This window comes from Camelus dromedarius, chromosome 14, assembly GCF_036321535.1.
Source record: "Camelus dromedarius isolate mCamDro1 chromosome 14, mCamDro1.pat, whole genome shotgun sequence".
Classification (NCBI taxonomy): Eukaryota; Metazoa; Chordata; class Mammalia; order Artiodactyla; family Camelidae; genus Camelus; species Camelus dromedarius.
The window spans coordinates 24,933,940-24,959,135 of record NC_087449.1 but is presented as its reverse complement, the minus strand read 5'-3'; the positions used below and the strand labels follow the sequence as shown (position 1 = coordinate 24,959,135).

Here is a 25,196-nt window from a genome sequence, read left to right as displayed (position 1 = left end):
GAAGGATCATAGTGTGTAATTCATTTACCTGAAATGTCCAGAATAGGCAAACCTATACAGACAGGAAGTAGATCAGCTGTTGCCTAGGGCTGGGCTGCAGAGAAATTGAGAGTGACTGCTAATAAGCCAAAGAGTTCTTTTTGGGGTGGTGGAAATGTTCTAAAATTAGACTGTGGTGATGGCTGCATAATTTTGTAAAGATGCTGAAAACCATGAAATTGTATATTTAAAATGGGTGAATCTTTTGATATGTAAATTATTTCAATAAACCTTTTTTAAAAAGTTGTCAAGTACTACAGCTTCCATAAATATGATTGCATTTTTCTGAAAGTCATTTAAAACTTTTAGAAGTTGATCTTGCTCTACTGGCAGTATGCTTCCTCCCTGCTCCCATGTTCTTCCCTTTTTGAGGGGGGGAAATTAAAGGGGTAGAATGAATATCAATTTATTTAAACATGAAAAAGTATGTATCTTCACAGATTCAAAATATATATTCTCAAACAACTGAGAATACTTCTTAGAGCTGATAAAAAAAAAATGGATTTTAAAAATGAGGAAAATAGGCTATCTACCATAAGGCAACTTCCAAATTCTGAATGAGAATCTGGTATAAAGAATACAGAGCTTTATTACCATAAAGCTTGAGGTAATTAATAACTTTTAAAACAACTTACTACAAGAAAGGCAATATTCTCAAAACCTTAATGTTTCTGCAACATAAATAAAACTCAGAATACTTTTGCATCAGCTAATACCATAATCTCAGTCATTTAAGGGTATATCCTTGTAAAAATCTGTCTTTCCAGAAAAAAGCTTCTGTAGGAGGGTTATTTTTACCGCTGATGTGAGGAGGAAACTACCGGGCCTTGTCAGCTGAGGAACTGATGTTCCTGCAATTGCCATGGCAACTGTCTGGCTTATCATGCTTCCGCTCTCACTTTCATAATCATCGGTGGTTATACAGATTGGTCTTCCTCGTTGATTGTGAGTTTCTGGAAAAAAATAACCCCAAAATAAATGAATGAAACTTCTTTTTAGCTTAATTAACAGCTATTGAGCTGCAATTTCCTTTCTTATTCTCCTTTACTCTTCAAAAGAAAAACCTATTAACATATACCGCTTATCATGACATTTACATTTTTAAAAAAACTTAAATATTTCAAACGTTAACTCTTTCCTATAGTAATATTTATAGTTTCGTAGAGAACTTCAGCTTGCTAATAAAAGAAGATACAATAATAATCATAAAAAAATTTCTGCCTTCAAATAAGGAAACCCATTTTAGTGATCAAAATACTGAGAAAACTACTCAAATATTAGTCCCTAAAAGCAAAGAGTTGGCTATCTTTGTATCACCAGCACCTACTGAATTTCTTAATACATAATAGGTACCAGGAATTTTTAAAAATTGAACTGGAAGTACTTTATCAGGTTAATTGCTAGTTCAAATGCAATCATCAGTGCTTTTTTAGGGCAAATGAAAGAATTTAAGTAAATTCTAAATATGAAAGCAAGAGGAATAAAATTTTGTGGGTTCCAGTTTTAAAAAGCAACATAACTTCAAATTATGAACCCAGTATTGGCAATAAACATAACTCTTGTTATTTGGGTGAGTATTAATTTCAATTATATGTATACGAATAAAATTGAGATTGAAAGTAGTAGACACCTGGTAAATTTTCTATTTTTTTTTCTTTAGATGCTCACATATTTTTTTCTTCAGATTAACAATACATACTCATACACAAAAAAACCCTATTTCCAAATAGGTAGGTATAGAAATGATATAAAATTATTATTTAAAAATTCATTGTAAGAACTACTTATAGAAACTTTGCAGTGAATTCTCTCACATAGTCAAGTTTTTCAGTAATATGTTACTATTTACAGTGTACCTATGTCCTTGTAAATTTCCTTATGTTTCTTTTCCTAAAATCAGATCTTTATCTTTGAGATATTTTCTAATACTTTTAAACATTGAGATTTGCCTTGAAAGTTTGTCTTACATATACTAAGTACCTGTAAAATCATACAGCTGAGGAACGGTTTCCATGATAATGCCAATCAGAGGCAGATACAACATAGCCACCCGAGCCTTTATCTGGGGGTCAGAGTACCGTGGGTCTGAGTCATGACTGGATAGTAAATTGTGTACCATATTGATGACTTTCTTATGCAATCCAAACAGTCTATTTAAAAAGAAGATGAAGAAGCAGTTGTAGTAAGGTCACAAAGATTAGTCAATATCTTTAAAGCAAACAGTAAGCCATGGTACTGAATCAATGGTGTTCAACTTAACTTAGCCACATATTTGCATGTACTCCCATAAAACACTTCTCATTTTAAAATTAATGAATACTCCCCAAAATAAGTAAGTAATATAAAATGAATTACTGTCTGTAGAAAATAAGAATTGAGAGGAGAGGAGAAACTATACAAATTCACTTAGGAGTAAATGTGAATATTTTTACATTAACTCCTTACTTCATTTTAATATTAAATAACTTAAGACCAGTTATGGCTATATTTTAAGGCAAAAAAATTAAATTTTAAGTAGCTATAAATTTTATTTCATCAAATAAAATCGTTTCACATGTACCAAAAATAAACTTTCATTTCCTTTTTCTAAAGGAAAAATCCTCTACCAAATGGATTATATAGGTCATAGCTGGGATTGCCTCTGACCTCTCTATTTAAACTGAATTTTCTTGTTCATTTGGGCCCTTACAACATTCTATAGTCCCAGACCTGAGTTTCAACTGGGCTAATACACTAGTGAGGATCACTCTCATCCTCATATTTTTTTGCCTCTCTTCTTAGAATCTTTATCGCTACCAAATCATCTTTTGTCTCAGAAAAAGTTGTACCTTCTCTAAGAAAGTGGTTTCCTCATATGTCTATAAATCCCATCTTTCTTTATAGTTTCAATGTCCACCCTCACTGAGTTCTTCCTTTCTTCAAATATGCCTTTCCTATCTTAAAAATACACATTCACTTGAAACTAGTTTCCTCTGGCTTATACAGTATTTCTCTCAGTAATAAACTATTACATGATTTAGCTACTAATAAACTTCCTGAATGTGCAATCTACATCGACTGTTTTTTCCATTTATTTCCTAATATCAACTCTTTCTCTGAAACTAAAAGTTTCTGAATGCTTAGAACACGGTACTATAGCAGCTTCATTTTATAGCTAAACGATTTTTTTCTAAGATACTTAACCTCTAATTTCCCCGAGTATGAAGGTAATAACCTATTTCGTAAGTGGCTGTGAGAATTAAGTTACATAATTTGTGTAACATGCTTATTAACACACTGCCACTCTCAGTAAATAACAGCTTTTCTCTTTCAAGATCACATAGCAGATTTAAAAGCTAGGATTTGAACTGGGTAGTCTTCTTCCAGGGCTCTTGATCTTATCTGCTGGAGAGTCTTTGGCCGGAGAGTCTTTCTTTTTCCTGCCAGATTTTTATTCAGAAAGTATATTTTTAAGTACTGTCAAGAACTACATCTAATGGACAAACCTCAGATTTCTTTTTCTATCTCCCTACTTGACACTTAGTCATCTTTTATGTTTTCATAATTTTCAATATTTTCTCCAAATAGTTTCCACTCTTCCTCACATTCTCTGTCATTCTTCCAAAGTCTCAGAGTCTGGTCATTTGCTTTTTATGTTCTCCCTTTCAACTTCTTGTCTCATCAGTGATGACTCCCAAACCTGGGTATGTATTCCCTGTCTCTCAGCAGCTACCAGCCCCAGATTTTAACTGTCTAAACTTTATTCACTCATCTTTAGGAAATCTTTTCATATGCCTACACTACTCGATCACATTCAGCCATTACATACACACACACACACACACACACACACACACACACACACTAATGCAAGACCTGTCATAACTTATTCTAGATGCTGAAGATAAGACACTGTCCTTAAAGAGCTTGCTCTAGCAAGAGAGTAACACAGACATAAAAATAATAATTCAATGTTACAAATGCTATAATAAGGGTGCTAATCTTCTATATAACTATGTACTATAAAATTTACATTTAACCATGGTATATTTTTCATAGTTATAACTTTCTAACTATAATGAAAGTTTCTAGAGAGCAAATCTTTGGTCAATATCAGAACATATTATTGCCACTCAAGGAATTAGTCTTGATTACTTAGCAAGCAGATGGAGTAAAAGGAAAAAGATTCTTCTCAAGCGTCTAAGACAATTTATGTTGTATTTTATCTATATAAACAAAAAATATATAAAATTTAGAGATCAGATGTGAGTCTCTCACAGTTAATCATTCACTTGTTGAATTAATTAATATATACTAATCAAGTGCCCACTTTGTACCAGACACTATTCTAAAGGCACTGGGAATATAACGGTGCACAATAATGACAAAGTGCCTGCTCTCATGAGCTTACATTCTAACGGGAGGAGAAGATAATAAGCAAACTTCTGGTAAGTGCCTCGTAGAAAATAAAAGTGTTATATGGTTAAAAATGATTGTGGCAAGGGCAACATTGCTATAATTCAGATTGGGTGGCCAATGACAGTCTCACTGAGAAGATGCTATGTAAGTAGAGACCTGAGGAATCACAGGGAAGAAATGCCTATGTGGAGATCTTAGGACAGTTTCAGCACTGCTTCAGGCAGAGAAAAATCCAAGGGCAAAGGCCCTAGGGTAGGAATGAGTTGGGCCCATAGAAACAGAAAAAAGGCCAAGGTGGCTAGATTTTAATGTGAGGAGGAAAGAAAGTGGCAGTGTAGACAAGAGCTAGCTAGACATACAGGGCTCGGAGGTCTATTGTTAAGTCTGGATTTTAAGTGCTATTTTAAAAGCATGCATTTTCAAGTATTTTAAAAATTAAAAGTGTGTGCTTCTAAACACATTGAAGAGTTTTGAGCAAGGAAGTGATATAATCTGATTCTTTAAGACCATGAAGGCTGCTATGTAGAAAAGCGATTTTAGGGAGGAAAGAGTGGAAGCAGGATTAGGGGAGTAGCAGTGGAGATGGAGAGAAGTAGCTGAACTCAGAATATATTCTGGAGGTAGCACTAAGGCATTTGCTAATGGACCCGGTGCAGGAAAGAGTGAGAAAAGGAGGAAGCCAGCTGCAGTAACAGCTAAGGTGATAATCCTGCATACTACTATTGAAAGCTCTTCCAGTTACCTTTTTTAATTGAATAGACAAAGAAAAAATAATAGTGAACAGTTATCACTGCTTTTGGACTTCACAGAAAATCTTTCCAAGTGTCAAAGACCAACTTCGAACACTACCTTGAAAAGGTAAGAAAAAGCAGTAAAGAAGCCTTTCAAAATTCCTGTACTGTTCCACAGAAATGTATCTATTTTAATAGAACTTATCCTTGACGTGAGAAAGAAACCTCATCGCAAAAATAGTTAACTGTTAGAATTCTCTATTCTTCGTTATTCATTGCTGAACACCTACACAACATCCACTTCACCTGTCTTCCTTCCTAATAAAAAGCAAAAAATTTCAAGCATGCATTTCTAACCTCTATGACTCAGGGGAAGCTGACTCCACCCCCAGTTTCAGGAGTAGATCCAACTAGATCAGCCCTGCTACTTAAAGCTGCCGGTCAGAAAGCTGTTTCGTTGCCAGTCTGAGAAGAGATAAATGTTTGTTTTTTTCCTCTTTTTCATTGTTGTTGGGTTTTTTGGGGGGTGGGGTGGGGGGTGATTTGGTTTATTTATTTATTTATTTTTAAACACAGACACTGGGGATTGAACCCAGAACCTCATGCATACTAAGCATACGCTCTACCACTGAGCTATAGCCTCCCCTGCAGAGATAATTAAGGAAGCAATGAATTGATTTACATTTAAGATGGTCTACAAAAAAAAAAAAATCATACGAATTAAATATTGTTTAGTAACAAGTGATTTACATTTAGGCATGAGCTCCTCATCTTGTGCTCTACAACAAACAACCCATGAGCCCATCACCAGTCCAAGCACCACATTTGAGTAGAAGTGATCTAATGCATCCAGGAACCTGGCATTGCTCTCGTGACTATAACAGTACAGTACGATTTGGCAAGTGAGCCAAATCAGTCCAAAGGACAGATGTGCACTGCATGCTTGGGAAGAGAGTTTTTCCCTCTCCCCTCTGCTGGACAAGAACAAGTAAGAATTTAATCTGAATTGCCAGTTCAACTACTGTGAAGTCATGAGAGGCACAGAAACCTCAGGCTAAAGCTGAGGCTTCCAGTAGAAGTAGGAGATATAAAGAACCAGAACCCTGATAACATCATAGAGCTGCTGATTGTAATGTGCTAAAAACCTTCTCTTTCTTCCAATTATGACATAACAAATATCCTTCCTTTAATAAAGCTGGTATGAAGAAAGATTCTGTATTTTTGGTAACTAAAAATATCCTGATATATCAAGTAAAAATATTAGAAATATAGATTCAAATGTTTGAGACATAACAGTTATTAAAGAGAAGTAGTATGTTTAGAAGTTGTTTTCAGAGTGATTTTTTTCAAACAATGGACCTTTTTACCCCCAAATGAAAATATACTCATTTATCAATGGCAAAATATAAAAGTTGTGCCAAGCAGGGGTGGGAGGCCCAGAGTTTCACCCACCTAGCCTGTCCTCACCCATACTCCAAGGTCTGCACTAAAACCCCATCCCACGTGGAAACCCATTAAGCACCCCTTCAGAACCCTACTGTCCTGCAGAGCAATGTGAAAAACTGCTTCTTAAAAATCCCTAAAATGAGAAGCCACTGTTATTAAAAAAAATGCATGCCTTTCATTTGTAGAAGATTTAGCCTTTCACAATTTATTAAGCATTAACTATGTCCCTGACTAAGCTTTACAAGACTCCTCTTTCACTCTTTCAACAAATACGTCACAGGATTCTTATAAAACCTGCTCAAAAGTATCTCCTTTTGTCCTCTGGAGCTCTTACTGGAGGTTAAACTGCATTATAAACTCTGAATGATCCTATTATGAGAAAAGTTGAAGAAAAGAAAAAGCAACTATTGCCCAAATGAGTTATGGCCATACAGATTTCTGAAAACAGCTATTAAGACATAAGTACCCTATAGTGATGTTAGGTCTCAACATATTTATAGAAAAGCCATTTCTATAAATCCAACTCATCAGACATACACTCTTCTTGCCATATCAATTTCTAAAAATTTTTTAAAAGTGACACAATCTTGGAAGTTTTTAAAACCTAATGTATTTGTTCATAGGGCACATTTTGTAAGTAAAACACTACACAGGATGATGGCAAATGATAAATTTTCCTCACAAGGAATCAAACAGATGAGTCTACTTTTCTTAATGGAAATGTGCCTGCTGCATATCAACAAACCTAAGTCTGTCTATGAATATGCACAAAGATTTTATGTACCACTAAGAAGGGAAAAGATACCTACCACATAAACCATGATGCAATTTATTGATTTCAAGACAAACCTCAAATTAAGAGATGACAAAAATGGCTTTCTCAAAATTGGTTCAGTACAGAAATAACATGAGTATGGAACTTAATGAACAGAGAAGTAGAAGAAGAGTGGTAAAGAGTTCTGATTCCTAGGAAGTTAAGTGGGACACTTCTGGCCCCATTGTCCAAAATAAAATCTGTACTCCATGAGGCAAAAACTGGTCTACTCACCCTTCAGCATCAGGGTCTAGAATGACAGCCAGCTCTGTTAACACAAGTCCTGCCAAATAATGCTGCTGGCGGAAAGGCACAGACAATTCAAACATATTTGCAATCTTCTGGTCTTGTACATTGGTGGAAAACCCAGAACTCTGTTTGGGGGTGAGGTAGAACAAAACTATAACTGTGCAACAAAGTATTTTATAGGCAAAGCATTACAACAAATGAGATGTGAGCATTATCTGACAGTGAGATAAATTTTTTGTTTATTTGACATTTCCATTATTAACACCGGAGAAAATAACTGCTCTTACTTTTGATATAGCAAAGATGAAATAACGCTTTCCATTATTTTCAATTTCCTTTTTCTCATATTAAAACTTTTCTGTCTGCTTTTTCCTTTATACTTTTAGCCACTTAGTGTTTCAATATCATACTGTGAAGGAAAAAAAGGAACTAAATCCATGATATATTATGTACTCACAGCTGAGTACCAGAGAAATATTCATAGTCAAGGCTATTGGTTTTCAGAGAAATTTCAAATACTAGTAAAATTGTTCTTCAGGGAAACTACTGTCTCCAGAAAATTACTATCATTTGTGGTCCAGTCGCTGAGTTTCAAAAAGTTTTTTAATGCTACAAGATAGTAGTTCAAGGCAAGGTGTCCTCAACTGCATCACCCTTTAATCCATATTCAAGACCACCCATGTGAGGTTTCTTGGAAGAACAGACTTCAGATTTCTCCATGGAGAAATCATCTTCCTAATAAGTATATAAAACTATTCTTGGCTTCCCCAAGAGAGTGATGTCTCTGTCATCTATTAGAATCTGTAAATTATGTAGTTAGATGAGAAAGTAGGGAACAAAATAATGAAAGAAATTCCATTAATTTCTTGGCTGAATGAGATGCTCATCAGGGAGTCAGGTGTGTGAAACACAAATGTGTTTCATTAAAGGTATGAGGAACTGAACCTATGATTAATTTGTCCTTGAATGTGTGGCCACATCTTTGGCAGAGGATGGGGGAAGAGAGCAAAAGACTAGCCTCATTCATTATGGGAAGAAGTGTGTGCTAGCTAGGTAAAAGCACGTGGAAATAGGCTGATCCTTAAGAATTTTTGCAAAGGTAAAATGTAAAGTTGTGGGTGTTCTCTGATGTTTTCCAATCTTTCTACGTAAAGTTAAAAACTTTCTTTTATCAAGCATCTGAGATTGATCTAGGCTAGAGAATTACATTCAGGAATTAAATATCTCAAAAAGAAAATTACAGAGTTCAGATCAACTTTGACTTTACACATTAAGAGCTTAAGGAAGTAGCCTGTTTGCCTCAGGGATTATATAGCAAAAAAAATGTTTCACTAGAAGGGAACATCCAGGCTTCTCTGATACTAAAACTACAAAATCCCTTCATTTCAATCTGTATGACAGGACACATAATAATTGCTATGATAACCCTTTGTCATCTTTAGAAAAACTTTAGGCACCCTGTGAAAACCCATCAACACCCATCTAGTTTCCTTTGGGCTCTCTCGATACAGAGAGGGCTTTGCCAGACTGCACTGTAGTTTGACTTCTTTCTCTGCCAAATTATGCTTCATCTCCCTTCCTTTCACAGGTAATAAACATCTTGCACCCCAAACTCAGTCTGTATCTGCCTCAAAAAAACCTCACTTGTGAAAACATCTAATGTGAGTTTATGCACGTGAATTCACTCACGTGCATAGATCAGTAACAAGAGTACAACACAGTGGTTAGAACTTGGGCTCCAGAATAAAGCCAACATATGCCATGGTTTGAAGACTAGCTCTGCCACGTCTTACTCTGTGACCCTGGGTAAGTTACTGAGCTTTCTGTGTTTCAGTTTTTTCATCTGTAAAATCAGGATAATAATAGATCTTACCTCCTAGAGCTGCTCCGAGGAGTAAGTGATTAATACTTATAAAGCATTTAGCATGCAGGCTATCATACAGCTATTATTCAGTCATGTCATTTATCATGTTTTCCAGTGTTTAGGATGCTTTTTCACAAATGTAGACTTTAAAAACATTTTTGCATATGTTTTGCATACCTGAGATGTTGCAGAAGAAACAGAAGGTGATGGCGATGCAGGTGGAGTAAGCAGGCTGCAGGGTAAGTTTAAGGTAACATAGTGCTCGTGGCTACAGATGATTCGCAGAAAATCGAGCCTCAAGGAAACCAGGATACTTGGATTTGGTAATGAATAAAGCTTTGAAGACACCTTGTAAGCATTGCATAAATAAGAGAATACCAATTGAATATATCGTTTCTCTAGTATCAACACCAGAATGATGGATTAAAGAATTAAAGAACAGTACTCAGTGGGCAGTTTTGGGTTTTGTGGTTTAAATAACAGTGTCAGCTTTTTCCACAGTTACTGCTAAAATTAAAAATTTGGAACTACAAGAGTTACTGTATAAATCTACTGACTAGGTGCATTCTTAAAGCCACATTCTTATATTTCCAATAGAGCATTAATATTTCCACTTCTCAAAGATATACTTTATGAAGAATAAGTATACCACCAAAATAAATACATAAAAGAAATTATCCACTTTTTACAACACCTTGTGTTAACACATATTTATAATTGCCTATTTTCCCAACTACATCATTAGCTACTTGAGGAGACATATGTAAACTGACTTATTTTAATAGTTTAAGCATTCCTAGAATCTAGCTCAATGTTTGGCAAATGTAGGAGGCCAATGCTTGAAGAATAAAGACAGGACAGGTTTGGGGAGCAATAATACATGAAATTCCAGGAAAAAAGTAAAAATAATACACAGTGTTGCAAATACTTTCAAATAGCTCAGTGCCCCATGCATAGTTTTAACTTCTCTATTAAAAGAAACTTACAATAATGGCATCCAATAGAAAAGATCTTCAAAATTCTAAGTATTAGACTGCCAAATAGCATTTTAACCAGGAGTTCCCCAAAAGTAATCTGTGGACCAGAAAGGAAGTGCTTTACCAGCACTGCGTCCCACACTCCCCACATCCAACACCTCAGTAATCCTGGGATGGGACTCAAAGATTTGAATATTTTTAAATCTCCTTTAAAAAGTAATTCTAGGATAATTATGCAGCTCACTATCCAAATGGCCCATCAGGACCAATTACTAATGTTTTCTAAAAGCCAGGTTTCATTAACCAGTTGATAAAAAATTTAAAACAAAACGAGTTGTTTGCAGAAGAGTTCCAGGATACTCTTAGTTTAGAAAAAGCAAGATATGAATGATATTTAGGACTTGGGTAAACATCTGCCCATGATTCTAAACGCTACAATGTAGAGGGCTTCATTGTGAGGAATACATAGAAAAAAAAAAAATCACTCAAGACACAGAAAGTTGGGTTAGCTGTTCATTCAGAAAAAATGCAACTCTTGCACGGCATCTTGGGGTGGCTTTACTAAATTTAGACTGCTGACTTGATGGCATACTTCTGAATGGGCATTAAAGAATCAAGAGCAGGCTGGTATAACTGAAGGAAAAGCCACCTGTCCTGAGAGCAGTTTGTCATGGTCCTATGTCCTGATAAATGTAACTTATTTTTGCCTTACTAGTAAAAAGTATGCTACTTCTTAAAAGCATCACTATATAAAATGTGTTCTTTAAAGCCTCTTTGCTCTAGCCCTAAAAAAGCAAATACAGTATTTAAATTATTTGATTACTAATTATTACTAATTATACACTACCTGTTTATAGCAGGTCTTTATAAGGCTAAAGACAAATCCTCTGTCCATAACAGACAACAGATCATTGAGAAAGAATGCAAGGCTTGTGTTAAGTCTCTCAACCATTTCTGTGTCCTAGGAAACAGAATAAAAAGGAAAAAAAAGTAAAAATACAACAGCTTAATGTGTGCTTGAAAGACAGATTTAATTTAAAAAAATAAGTTATCATTACCTTCTGAAATCGTGAAACTATATCACTAGCAATTGTGCTGACAAGAGCAGCAATGTCATCCATGAAACGTTCTGGAAAACGACTTTTCCTTGGTGCATCAAGTTTATCATTAAAGTATAAATGGTGCACCATGCTCTTTACCTGAAAAAAGAAATAAGCCATTAGTTTAATTTCTTATGGATGTAATTAACAGTTAAGAGTTAACAGACTCTAAACATTGGAGTTGTTTTTTTTTCAACATACAACGTGATTTAACAGATGGCTAAAATATTTTTAACCCCTTAAATATTTTGAAAAAGTTCCCTACATTATTTTGTATTCTCTAAAGAAATAAACAAAATACAACTCAATCATGGTATCACCTTCATAAAATTATCCTCATATCAATGGGAAAAAAATTCTGGGTATGTCAACAGAAAAAAAATTTATCCTTTGAAATTATTTTAAATCTTTCCAAGACTCAGCAATTTTGCCATTCCATGTCCTCCCAACTGTAAGCGTTGAGAGGTTAGAAACCTTGACTACACTTTATCTTTAGCATCTAGCATCGAATGGCATATGGGGGTGTCCATTAAATACTGATGACTAAATATTAAGAATAAAATGTTAGGTAAAAATTAAAGTAGTTTCAATTTACAAAATGCCTTTAGATATAGATTCTTATCACAACAATGTGGTAGCAGTAATAAAGAATTTTAAATTAAGGGAAATTAAAGATAAGGTTTTACAGTTAGTAAATAGCAGAGTCAAGTCTTAAACTACATCTTTTTGACTATTTTATGCTTAAGAAATCTGGACAGACATGTAAGACTATTTCTTTAAAAAGTTAAAATTACTATTTTGATCTTATATTAAAAGCACACGTACAATTTGGTGTTTATTCTCTAGGGAAAAAAAGGAGTTGCCTATCACTTACATATGGTCCCTGATTTACTTAATTTTTTGTAAATTAGTATATCTCTAGAAGAAATGTCTTCTTATCCTCAATATAAGTAACATTCAATGCTGAGAATGACTCTATGGCATACTCTGGAACCTCCCATTGTTTCTTTTCTTTCTCCCTTTGTCTCTTTTGTTGTTGTTGCTGTTGTTTTGCTTTCCTTTGTTTCTTAGTAATATTTTTACATAATTTTTTGGGAATAAAAAGTTTCAATGATTTCAGCTTTTCAGTGGTTAAAGAGAAAGGTCCCCAGTGCCAGAATGCCTGAGTTTGAATCACAGCTCTGCTGTCTACAAGCTGGGTATACTTAAATCAATCTCCGTGCCTTGGGAATACCTAGCCAAAAGGGCTGTGTTACCACACTGTACGGACTTAATGTACACTGCTTTTGTGTATATATGTGTTGTGTGTGCATAAATAATTATTAAAACATTAATTCATTTATTTGTTTCTAATATCATTTATTGAAATAAGCCAAAAGTGTTGCTTTTTCTTATGGCTGTGACTAGCATTTCCCTAATAGCTTTCCAGCCATAAAAGCAGTAGGTAGGTATCTATAAAGCTCTTTTTATCTGCTTTGGTGTGAAATCAACAGTACTGCCATTACATACTAGCATGTTCAGACTAAGAAAGATCATATCACAGGTTTTCTTTAAAAAGACAGCTAGCTTCTGCAACCAACTCTAAAAATAGTTAAAATTAGCTTTATAACTCCATCTGAACTATGCTGATTGTCCACAGTGTCTATTTAGAGATGCAGCATATGTCGTTTTGTCTTGGAGGCACACGCAAAACCGTAAGATGGACAACAGAAAAAGATTTCTAGGATATAAATAATGAGCTCACATATTTGATAAGGAAAATAATACTGAAGAATGTGTTTAGTTTGCTTACCATTAACTCAAAAAAGAACCAGGCTTGTTGCAAAGCTGATTCCCGAATGCTTCCACTGCAAACAACCCACTGCAAAGCCAGCTCCTCGTGAAAAAGCTATCCAGAAGTAAACACAAAGTTATTATCAACGTCAAGTCCACTGATAACACAAACCAAATAATAATACAACTATAAATGAAGATATAATGAGAATAAGCAAAATAAGGCGTGTGAACCATTCAATGATGCAGTGAGGACACCCATTAACGAAACGGCTATTTATACATGTAAGACAGTGGTATGTTGAACAGCTGAAAAAATTACATGTTATCTTGCAGTAAAATGTAATTTTAAAAGGACAGGTGGGAAACAGCCTCCTAAATTGTACCTGCAAACAGAAACTAGACCGAAAACTCACAGTTACAAACAAAATCTTGTTTGTGCCTTAAACACATATTTCAGTATATGCAAATACATTCATGAACTTTGCTGGTACAATTTAGGAAATACCTTTAAAAATTTAAACTTTGATATAAGCCATTAATTTTCAAGTTTTTAGGTATTTAAATTCTTTTTATTAAAATAGCACAAATTTCCTGCCTTGTAATGGATATGCATAACAAAGCATTTGCAAAATAGTGTATATTAATATGAAAAAGGACTAACAAAACTGTGCATAAGGGAAGCAAATCAACATATCTTACTAAGAGTGATAATTTTTCTAACTCATCTTCCTTTCCCTGGAGATTTAAAACACAAAACAGAAGCAGTTACAGAAACAGAATTAAGAGTGATACAATTTTTGGTACTAAAAAGTGATGATCAAATTTAATTCACTAAACTCTAAAACAGTCAACCTCAAAGATATAAGCATTATAATAATGTAAAATAGCCTACACTTGAGAGGTATGCCCACAAAAGCAACGGACAAGCACTGCTTGCTCAAGTGTATTTTTAAACACAATGCAATTATCACGACATCTCATACTGGTAATGGAAAGAAACATTACATCTATTTAACTGTTAGAATTATTTTCCCCCTATATGGATTGTCTTCATATGAATCTACCTTTTTAGTTGGTAAGCGTCCCGTTAATGTTTGTAAGAAACTTGACGTCTCTGTATGCGAAGACATACGATTACAACTTCGATCCATAGCCTATGGAGTGAAGATGAATGAATGACGAGATAACATTAACGTCTGCCGTGGATGACTTTGCAGCTCAAGGATTACACACAATTTTTTAAATAAAGTTTTACTGTGGTTTCAACAACCATCTATTTTACTGCTCATCATCTTATTTCACCATTTTAAGCTGCTTTAATGACAATGCATTATAAGTATCAAAATGGCTTCTATATATTTTTAGTCTTTAAAAGTTGGGTATTTTAATGATTATACAAATTCAGAGTGCTGCAAAGAATGAAACTTTTATCTGTGTGATCTATACACATGCACATATCTAGTAAGAAAATGTAAAAAGTAAAAACATACTTCTCACTGGTCTCAGATCTTAAAAAGAGAAATGAAGAATTTTACATTTAATAAAAAGTTAAAAATTTAGAATGGTTGCTTTCATGTTTCACTATGATTAAAAATTACAATTCAGGTTTGTTATATACTATATTAAGTATAAATCATTTATATATTAAACTTGCAATTAAATTTTCTCTTCAAGAACAAGAGCATTTTCCTCCAAAGCCAATACACAGATGAGAAGCATATTTTGAAGAATCATGCAATATTAGCTATCAAGCAACTAGACATAAGTAAGCAAAACTTAGTACAAATAACTTGCAACAAATTTCATACTTTGCAACACGGTACAAATTTAAGCAGATTTTTGCTTCTGGTATTTAATCTTACAGCATGGGGATCATATACTGTTCACATTTAATTTCAGCTTAACCAATAGTTCTAGTCAGTGATTATGAAGAGAATGACAAGATAGCAAATGCTAAATGAAAATGAAACAATAGCTACACTTTAAACCAAAAGCAAATGGAAAACCGTCAGTTTTTTCCCACGCAAAATCTTAAAATTCCTACTGAAGAGGCGCTACCCCAAAAATAGAAACTGTTATCATAGCCATGAATTGCATTAAGCAGCAGGCACTGAAACATCAATGGCGTGAACAAGGAGAGAAGGAGACAGGAAACAGGAAAGAAGAGTATTACTGGTGCAACTGGTGGTATTCATGCAGAGCAGTTGGAAAATGTGCTACATAAACAAAAATACACACTTTTTAGTGATTAAAAAGCAAGCCACTGAAATCATAGTATATACTAAAAAGTAATGTTCGAGAGGGAAACATCAGCAGCCAATAAAGAAACCTCTAATATAAACACCACCTGTGTTGATTCTGTACTTGGACTGGGGTTGGATCCCCATGGGGCAGCTTTTGGACCACCAGTGTTAACCCAGGAATTGGAGCGATCTAAACCCTGAGCATACAATAGAAAGCAGTTGGAAAGGAAAGAAATATTACATGTGGCATGCTACATATTTAAAGAAATCCAGACTTCCCAATGCAAACATGTTTTTAATTAGTACTGTTAAAGCAACCAAATTTTTTAGGCACCTATAGAGAATTAGTTCACCAAAATTATCTTACTACATGTTTTAAAAATCATGAAGAAAATTAGGCATAGCATTTAAAGTTAATTTCTCTTTATATGAAGGGATCACCTTGAAGCATCAACAACTGAAGTTTCCACAGCACCAACCTCCCAAACTGTCTTTAAAGATGGTGTAAGTTAGCAAAACACAACTACCTCAGAATCTAACTAGGGTTTAAAGGAAAAAAATGGAAGAAAAACATTCCATTCTTGTCTAAAAGACTTTAATTTCATTCCCTCTGTCATCAGCTGAAAACTTCTGTATAGTGATACCCCATAATTCTATTTGAATTTGCCTCCGCTTTCACTTTCTTTTAGGGACCAATAAGGGAAATTAAGTAAAAATATTAAGAAAGAAAAAAATGTCCAATATTTGCTCCTTCCTAAAAATGATGGCAGGCTTAGGGTTGTGCTCAGTTTTACTGTGCTTGTTGAAATTAAACACAATGCGCGACTATTTTTTATAAATGTTGTAAGGAAAACATTATGCTGGGCTGTCTACAGGAATTATATCTTCATCATCACTATCATTAATTTAAAGTTAATTTAATATGCTACTAATGTGTATGACTAGAAGCGACTTATGTCTTTCTCTCGAAGAGATTATTATGATCCTAGGTGAAGGGAACTGGGAATTTATTTCAATTTCTTAAACCTGACCGACCACTAGAATCACCCAAATTATAAAATTCAGATTCCTAGAAATCCTGAGTCAGCAATAGGCTAGCACCTGGGAATCTAAAAGAATTGAGCAAATTATAAGGGATTTTTAGAGGACTATTGAAGACAACCCAAGGCAAGCTGACTGAAAATACCAGGGCATGAGTATGAACCCAAACAAGAAAGCACAAAAGGGACGGTAAAGGACAAGACAGAGTGGTAACAATGGTAATCAACAGTATGTAGACATTAGTATCACCTGGGAAGGTTAAGGAACAACAACTACTACAAGTGTGCAGGCCCTTACCTCTAATCAATTACATACGAATCTCTGGGTGTGAGGCCCATGCATCAGTATTATGGGAAGGGAAGGGAAGGGAGGCAAGGGGAAGAAGTAGGGAGGGAGGAAGGGAAGACGGGAGGGAGGGAAGATAAACTACTAACTTTCAAGGACTTAGGTTTCAGGGAGAATTTTTCCCCTTCTTTTTCCCTATTTTTTTCCAAAAATACAGAAAAGTTGAAATCATGATATAATAACTACCCATTTCTCCTCATTTTTGACACTGAATGAGTAAGATGAGAGTTGAAGTTCAACTCCAGGTTCTCCAGCTTACTAATTATAAAATCTAAGGTAAATTATCTAATCTCTTTTTCAGTTTCTTAGCTACAAAATAGGAAAGATCAAATTAAATAATGAAAGCAAATCACTAAGCACAATGTCTCAAATACAGTAAACTCTTAAAAAATACTCTGAACAAAAATTTGCCATACATGTTTTTTAATGCTTCCTAGCAAACTAGACAATATTCAAATACTCATAAAATTATGTAATCAGATTTGTTTAAAATAAAATATTCCATTTTATGAGGTATTAATAAAGACTTTACAGAATCAATACATTATTTCAAATAAAAGCAAATCAGCACACAATATATTTTTCAGATAAGTTGAAACAAAAATTTTCACCAGTCTCCCAAATTATGTCACTACTCATGTTACAAAAATAACAAAATACAAGCATCTGATTTTCATAAAAAGAAAAACTATAACTTTGCTGTACTCTTAAGTTCACTTTTAAACTCCTTGCTTAATAATTTCTTTTAAAACTAAGGCACATGCTAATAAGTAATTTAAGAATAAGCAATAAATCTCTTTGGGCCATTAATTATACATTATATCCACAATGCTGAGGCTCTGAACAGTTATCTTAAGCCAAAGCTAACTATTTAAAGAAAACTGGGGGCCCATTATTTTGTAAAGTAAATAATTTCCATAACATTTTTATGCCATAAAGCTAAGAATTATATCAAACAGCCTTCAGTTAAGCAAATTCATCACTGATATTTACTAATATCATAACTATGTTTACGTATCTCCAACTAACAGATTAACAAATGTGTGTGCATGTGCATGAACGTGTTTTTGTTTTGTTTTTGCCAAATCTCTGTAACATTATTTTGTCCCTTAGACACAGACTCCTTCCTTGAGCAAGGCCCATGGTGTTATTTGACTTGACATCAACACAAAGATGTGGCTTTATATCAACAAGTCCTCAGCACAGAGGACTCAGTAAGCTATGCACATAGTTAGCTCTCATTGTTTGAAAAATAAATGAAAAAAAATGGAAGATGATACATTAGAAACTATGTATCAATGTAAAACTTCACTAGCATTTGATTAAAAGCAATAAAATTCAAACATGATATAATCACATATTTACATAATTGAGTATTAGAAGGACATTGCTAGGCCAAAGAAAAGATCAGTTTTGGCAAAATAATTATGAAAAAAGTGTCACAAATATGGTTTTACAGCCACTAGAGTAATAAAAGACTGTTGATAGTATTTTTGAATTTTAGGAGTTCTGCACTTTGTATTAGAAAATGAAGTCTAACCAGAACTTTCATAAAACTCAATCTCTTAAGATAATTAATCCTGATAGCAAGAGGGCAAACAAAAGCATAATTCAATTTTTTTAAAGTTGTTTACTCTTGTTAGTTAGGGATACTCACTGCTTACTAACATTCATTCACTGGATAAATATCTTTTGAGCACCTTCCATACGCTGGACATAATAGGTGCTTTGGATGCATTAGTGAACAAATATCCCTGCCCTCATGGAGCTTATACTCTCATAAAGGGAGACAAACACCAAAAAAATAAATATATAGGTAACTAGTTTATATGCTACATTAAAAAGTAGTAAATGTTTTAGGTCAAAGAAACAGAATAAGAGGATGAGAAGTCACCAGGACAAGACTGGGGAGAAAAACACACTTACACATTTAAATATAAGACGGTCAGAGTAGACCTCATGGAGAAGGTAGTCCTCTCTGTAAAGACTTAAAGGAGGTGAAGGAGTTAGTCATAGGAGGACCCTGCTTAGGGAAATGACATAATCCAATTTAAGTTCTGTTTGTTTGTGGTAAGCTTTTAAAGCATCGTTCTGGTTGCTACATTGAGAAGTGAGTGTAGGTTGGAAGCAGGGAAACCATCTTTAAGGCTATTACATTAATTCAGGGAGAGATGAGGGTAGTTCAGACGAAGTGGGAGCACTAGAGGTGGTGAGAAGTGGCTGTCCCTTTAACATATATCCAAATCTGAACAGAAGGGTTTAGAAAAGGCAGCTGAGTATAGAATTTCTGAGAGAAGTTTGTACTTGAAATATAATTTTGTGAGATATCAGCATAAAGTTATATTTAAAACCACAGGACTTCATAAGATGACCAAGTGAGTGAGTGCTGAGAGAAGAGAAGACAAAGCAATAAGAACAGAGGCCTGGGGCCCCTCCAAATTAAGAGATCAGAAAAAGAAGAATCTACAGAGGAGACTGAAAAGGTGTAATCAGGAAAGTAAGAGAAAAATTAAGAGAGCGTAGTGCCCTGGAAGCCAATAAACAAAGTAAATCAAGGAGGAAGGAGTTGAAGAATGGGAATAAAAGAATCAGAGATAGCAAGTATAGAAAATTCTTTTAAGAAACCCTACTACAAAAGGTAGCAGAGAAACGGCAAAGAAGCTAGCAGCAAATACTAGAGAAGAGTTTGGGTTTTTTTTAATGGGAAAAATAATAGCATGCCTGTATGTGGATGGGTTGATTTAGGAGATAAGGAGAGACTGATGATGTAGGAGAAAGATGAAAGAACTGCTGGAGTAAGGATGTTGAGCAGGTGAAAGGGGATGGGAGGGCGTATACAAAAGGAGGGAATGGATTTAGGGAAATGGATATAGTTCATCGATAGCAGAGTGTTAAGCAGTAGACAGTAGCAGATAGCAGTGGGTAGGCGGATGTGATGGTAAGCGTTTACAAAAATTTTCTTCTGATGGTTTCGATTTTCTCAAAGTAGGAGATAAAGTGAGAAGGAGGATTGGTGGGCGGTATTGGAGGGTTGGAGGTACAAGAGAAGGTATGAAACATTTTTCTGGGAAAATGGGAAAGTAAATGGAATAAACAAATATAGTATAATTGCTTGACAGCATTAAGCGCTCTCTTGACGTTCATGGCCTTTAATTTCAAATGAGACCAGTCATCATGGTATTTCTCAAAACATGTTTAACAGCACAGGTGCTGACATGGCACAGGAAGTCAGCTGGGTTCAACTATGGTTTGAGGTTTAGCTAAGCATATAAAATGAAGAGACAGAAAGATGAAGGAACTGAGGTTTGTTTATAATGGGAATAAGTAAAATGATTAATCATGGAATGTAAGTTGGCTAAATCGTAAGAAAATTTAGAGTGTGAAGTACAGTAAAAAAAGTTACAGGATCAAGTGATTGGAGGTTGCAGAGGGGTAGGGAAATTGTTGGAGTTCGGGCACTAGACAGAAAAACATGAGCTAATGGTTAGAGGACAAGATGTATTAAACTGAGATTATGAGGGTTAAAGTTATTGGTCATGACAAGACTAAGGGTATAACTATGACTGAGGCAGAGTGAAAGACAAGAATCATTAAGGAAGTTTCTTGAATTTCCAAGCCAACAGAATCAAAATAAATGAAGAGTAGCTATAAATAAACTTCTGATACCTTACAATTTTGTAGTGAGATAAAATATACAACATTATTATTAGGGATTATGACTAAATCATAGTCCAAAATGAAGGTAGCTATCAAAAATTTTGCAACCAAAAAAAAAAAAAACCCACAAAAACGATTTAAATAAAATTTGATTAGGACAAGGTTGTGTTGTCATAAGACAAATTCTCATCTTATGATAGCTTTCTTAGAAGTTTATATGTATCATAATATCAGAAACAAGTTTATGTCATTATTATGTCCCATTGTATGAACCACCTGATAAAAGGCAAATAATCATTCCAATATATGTAGGTCTGTTCTAAATCCTGATGTTATAATTTATCAAATACATCATATATAAAGGAAAACTCTAGAATTATGCTAAATGAAGCATAATGCAAATCTTAAATTAAGAAATGTTTCAAAAGTAGAACCTAGAGGAAAATGGCACGTATAGTTCTTTAATAGGAAAATTTCTTGTAATTCAGAAATCAGATTCATTCAACTAAAGAACTATATTTACAGTACATAAATTATGCTAAGTATTACCTCTATTACAATGAGAAAAGATCAAGAATGAAGACAAGGATAAAAAAAAAACCTGGGCTCTTTCCCTAGACAGGAAAATATACATGGGGGAAAAAAGCCTTCTCTTTTGCAATTCCAATATTACTCAGGTTACTCTGCAGTATCCTATGTAAATAAACTGCACATCATTCTCTCAGGCAGTTCACAAAAGGCCAGTTTGTTTAATTAGAGTAACATCTATTTGGATATTTAAATTATTGAAATTCATATTTAACTTATTATTTAAATTTTAAGGCTACAAAATATTTTTTTGATCTGTGAGAAATTACTTGAAAGGTACTTTAAAATGAGTAATGCTTAAAGTTTATTAGAAGTTTCCAAATGTAAAATTTCTATATGAATAGATTTAAGTAGTTCTGATATGTTTGATCAATAGTCAAGTATTTCACATAACAAACTCAGACCATTAAAAAAAAATTCCATTATAGTGCAGACTAAGGGTTAAACACAGACTCCAGAACACGTTTACCAACTTTTCTTCATAACCTAATTAACAGACTAAAATGCCAAAGAAAAGTTGGCTATGATTCCATAACAACGGTATCTTCCTCCTTTGCAATGGAAAAAATACATTTAAAATGGTCTAGTCAAAACCCAACATAATGTGATTTCTTGGCCTCATTTTTACTGTTCGTTTTCCCAGTTTGATTTTCAAACTCTAAGTTATTTTTGTACTTTAACTATAGGAAGGTAAAAACTATTTGTTCCTTAAGTATAGTCTGGCAGGTAATAAAGATGGATGCTTAAATAAAATACAGCTGGATCTCATACTAGCTGGCCTCTCCCTTGTTGTCTGAGATAATCATTAACCATCATTGAATAAATCATACTTTTCTAATCCTGATGCATCTTACATGGAGTTTTCCGTGTGAAATGTAGCTCTATTACCAATGAATTGTCCTTGATACTTTTTAGAGAAGGGGAGCTCACATTTTAAACCAATGCTATGTCTCTGCTACACAGTAGTCACAGGTCTCTTTTAATTCTACAGAAAATCAATCTAACCATTTTTCACATGATGATCAGACACACAAAACTGAGTCATATGTGATTGGTCATTCTGGACAAATTTTTGAATTTGGTGTATTTTCTTGAGCAGAGTGCACAAACCAGTTTGTAATGGCAAGCGCATTTAACAGAAACATGAAACACTTAAATATTCACTGGTAGAATAGAAAAGTACAACTTCTTTCTTATTACCAATTCAAATACATTTTAAAATTAAGAATAAAGTAAAACAACCAGACATTTCTCATTTGTTCATAAACTGAAAACCAAATTTGTAGGCGTGTATCTTCAGTTTACCTTACTGCCAATGATTGACCGTACTTCATCATCTGGTGACGTAGGAGTCCCAGATATATCTGGATTACTATTACTAAGGCTCCGAGAACGATTTAAATTAAGGCTTGCAGGTCTCACAGCAGATCTAGCCATTGTGGCATAGTGCACTGATCCTCCCAAGCCCCCAGGACCTAGAGTTGTATATAAAATACCACATAATTAAACACAGAAAATTAATCAGGAAAAGACCCGAAAAAAATCTCTTCCATTTTACAAAGTTCACAAAGATCATAAATTGCTTTTATTTCAAAATGAAAATACTATCAATGAGAAAAACACTCAAGACCTAATGATAGTTATACAAAGATATTTTACAGCAGCTGACAAAATCATGAGTCATAAATAAAATTACTATCTCTTCAACGTTTTTATGATTATATATTACATACACAATAAAAAAAAGTAATAAGAAACATACACAAACATTACCTTCACTTAGACATGAGGGTATCTAGGACTCAAAATGCTCCAGCTGTTGTCTTTTCCTTTTTTCCCACCCCTCCTGCTCTGCCCCTTGAGACACAGTCACTAAGAGGGAGAGCCAATTTACTGTCAATATCTCTTAAATGGGACTGTGACTTATATCTTTATCTCCATCAGTGACAATTTTAACTATAACAAAATGGCATCTTTATAATATACATACATAAATGTATAAACTAAAGATAATTCTCCTAAGAGCCCAGATTATGCAGAAAAGCAAAGAATCCCTTTCTGTCTGAAATCAAGCCTGAAACCATCATCCAACCATGACCTATGAACATAAAATACCCAGCAATTGCATCTCCATTTTTTTAATTTACAGAAATCTTTCTAAGAGTGTCATATTTGCAAATGATGCACACCTGTCAACTAATTAATCTGTAGTTATAGTTTTTCAGAGCTGCAGGTAAAAAAGACATTTTTCAAAATCTGTGAAATTCTAATAGTGTACTGAATGAAAGAGTAAATGGAGAAGCAGTGTATATAGTCCACAATTATTTACACATTCAGAGCCTCAAGTACTATAATTTTAGAAATCAAGATAAGATATCATGAACAAGACTGTAAGAGTCAAGCACTTCTCATTTTGCAACTAAGAAATAAAATAAGCTAAAACTTAGATTACTATTATGCCTAGTTTTTCATCATGAATGTCATAATTATTTGTCATCATTACTGATGTTAACATTGCAACAGCTGAACAGGGCACTTACCATTATCACTAGTGATGAATGATGACTCATACGGACAAATATTGTGAACAGGTTGAAAGGTATGTACAATATAATCATTAACCAACTAACTGAACAACTAAAGAATTATTCAAACTAAAACATCTCCCCTCCACCACCACTACTACCACTATGACCAATGTTGCATAAAAAACAAGTAACTACTTTGGGCTTTAATATTTGGAAAGACTATATTATCTTACTGACTATAAAGAGATCAGAACATTTCTAGAGGATAATCTTTCATATTATTACAGGTTTCACAGGATTATCAGGAAACTACTGAGCCACCATATTTCTTCTTTACACAACAACACTCTGAATAACAAACGTAACATTTATCTTATCTTAACAGAGAATGATAAAATGCTTTCAGAGACAGAAGTTATTTTCAAAGTTTATTTCCAATAATTAATTCAACCAAGATCTAACTCAAAGGAAGCTGTATAAATAATGATGCTTTAAAATGTAACGTATTCATCTTTTTAACTTCAGCATCTAGCATAGTCCACAGTACTTAGCAGATATTTAATAAATGTTTGCTGTTGAATAAATGCATCACACTGTGGACTACAAGATTATTTCAATCCTGCTATGAACACATAATCTATGCAAGATAGTTTCATAGTAAAAAGAACAAAATACCTGGTGATGGTGAATTAGGGTAAGTATTTGGTAGGCGAAAAACATAATAGATATATGATGCAAGAAGACTGTTTCTGCCATGCTGGTCATGATTTCCTTCCAAGTTTTTGTGAAGCCGATTTATAATAGATGCCATGGCTTCAAATGATGCTTGACCTAGATTAACTTTTAAGGAGGAAAATATTTTTGCATTAACTTTTTTAGACTCTAAGTTCCAAAAAGATCAAGGTTTTGTCATCACTATATGCATTAAGCATAGTGACTATACACAGTAAGTATATAAAGAAGATACTTGATATTGATTTTATATCTAATTTATGATATTATGTTAATTAAATCAAACATAATTTTCTTAACAAGAAAAAACTCATTTTACTAATTTAATATGAAAATTATGTGGGTTTGCTCAGTTGAAAACAAAACATTATCAAACAAGTACCCACTATTTTGTAAAAATACAAAGCACATGCTAAGAAAAAAAATGTCTTGTATATAACCTTTGAGAAGTAACTTCTCATTTTAAAAATGACTCTGTGAACCTAAATACCATGCATTGAGTACATATTACTTTTGTTTAAAAATAAAAGTTAACAATAAAAGTGGATTATTAAAAATATCAACTTAATAAGAAAGGAGAATAGCAATAAAGAACTTAATTGAAATGAGTGACTCTGTAAAAGGATTAGAAGGAAAAAAGGCTAGAAAACCACTTTGAGGTTAAGACT

General features: G+C 33.9%; 1 protein-coding gene across 4 annotated transcripts in view; it reads right to left on the bottom strand.

The window, feature by feature from the left end:
- The window catches only part of DOCK7 (dedicator of cytokinesis 7), a 178,818-nt gene that overhangs the window by 53,370 nt on the left and 100,252 nt on the right, over positions 1–25,196 (bottom strand). For 2 of the 4 annotated variants that reach the window (XM_031465267.2, XM_031465268.2), the window contains exons 21-31: positions 24,472–24,636; positions 22,574–22,743; positions 15,742–15,834; positions 14,459–14,548; positions 13,411–13,506; positions 11,577–11,717; positions 11,366–11,479; positions 9,719–9,889; positions 7,663–7,802; positions 2,020–2,189; positions 838–992 (exon numbers count right to left, since the gene is read on the bottom strand). In XM_031465267.2, the coding sequence (XP_031321127.1) occupies positions 838–992; positions 2,020–2,189; positions 7,663–7,802; positions 9,719–9,889; positions 11,366–11,479; positions 11,577–11,717; positions 13,411–13,506; positions 14,459–14,548; positions 15,742–15,834; positions 22,574–22,743; positions 24,472–24,636 (1,505 nt within the window). The remainder of the gene's footprint in view (positions 1–837; positions 993–2,019; positions 2,190–7,662; positions 7,803–9,718; positions 9,890–11,365; positions 11,480–11,576; positions 11,718–13,410; positions 13,507–14,458; positions 14,549–15,741; positions 15,835–22,573; positions 22,744–24,471; positions 24,637–25,196) is intronic. The other 2 variants (XM_031465272.2, XM_031465273.2) reach the window with 1 other exon arrangement.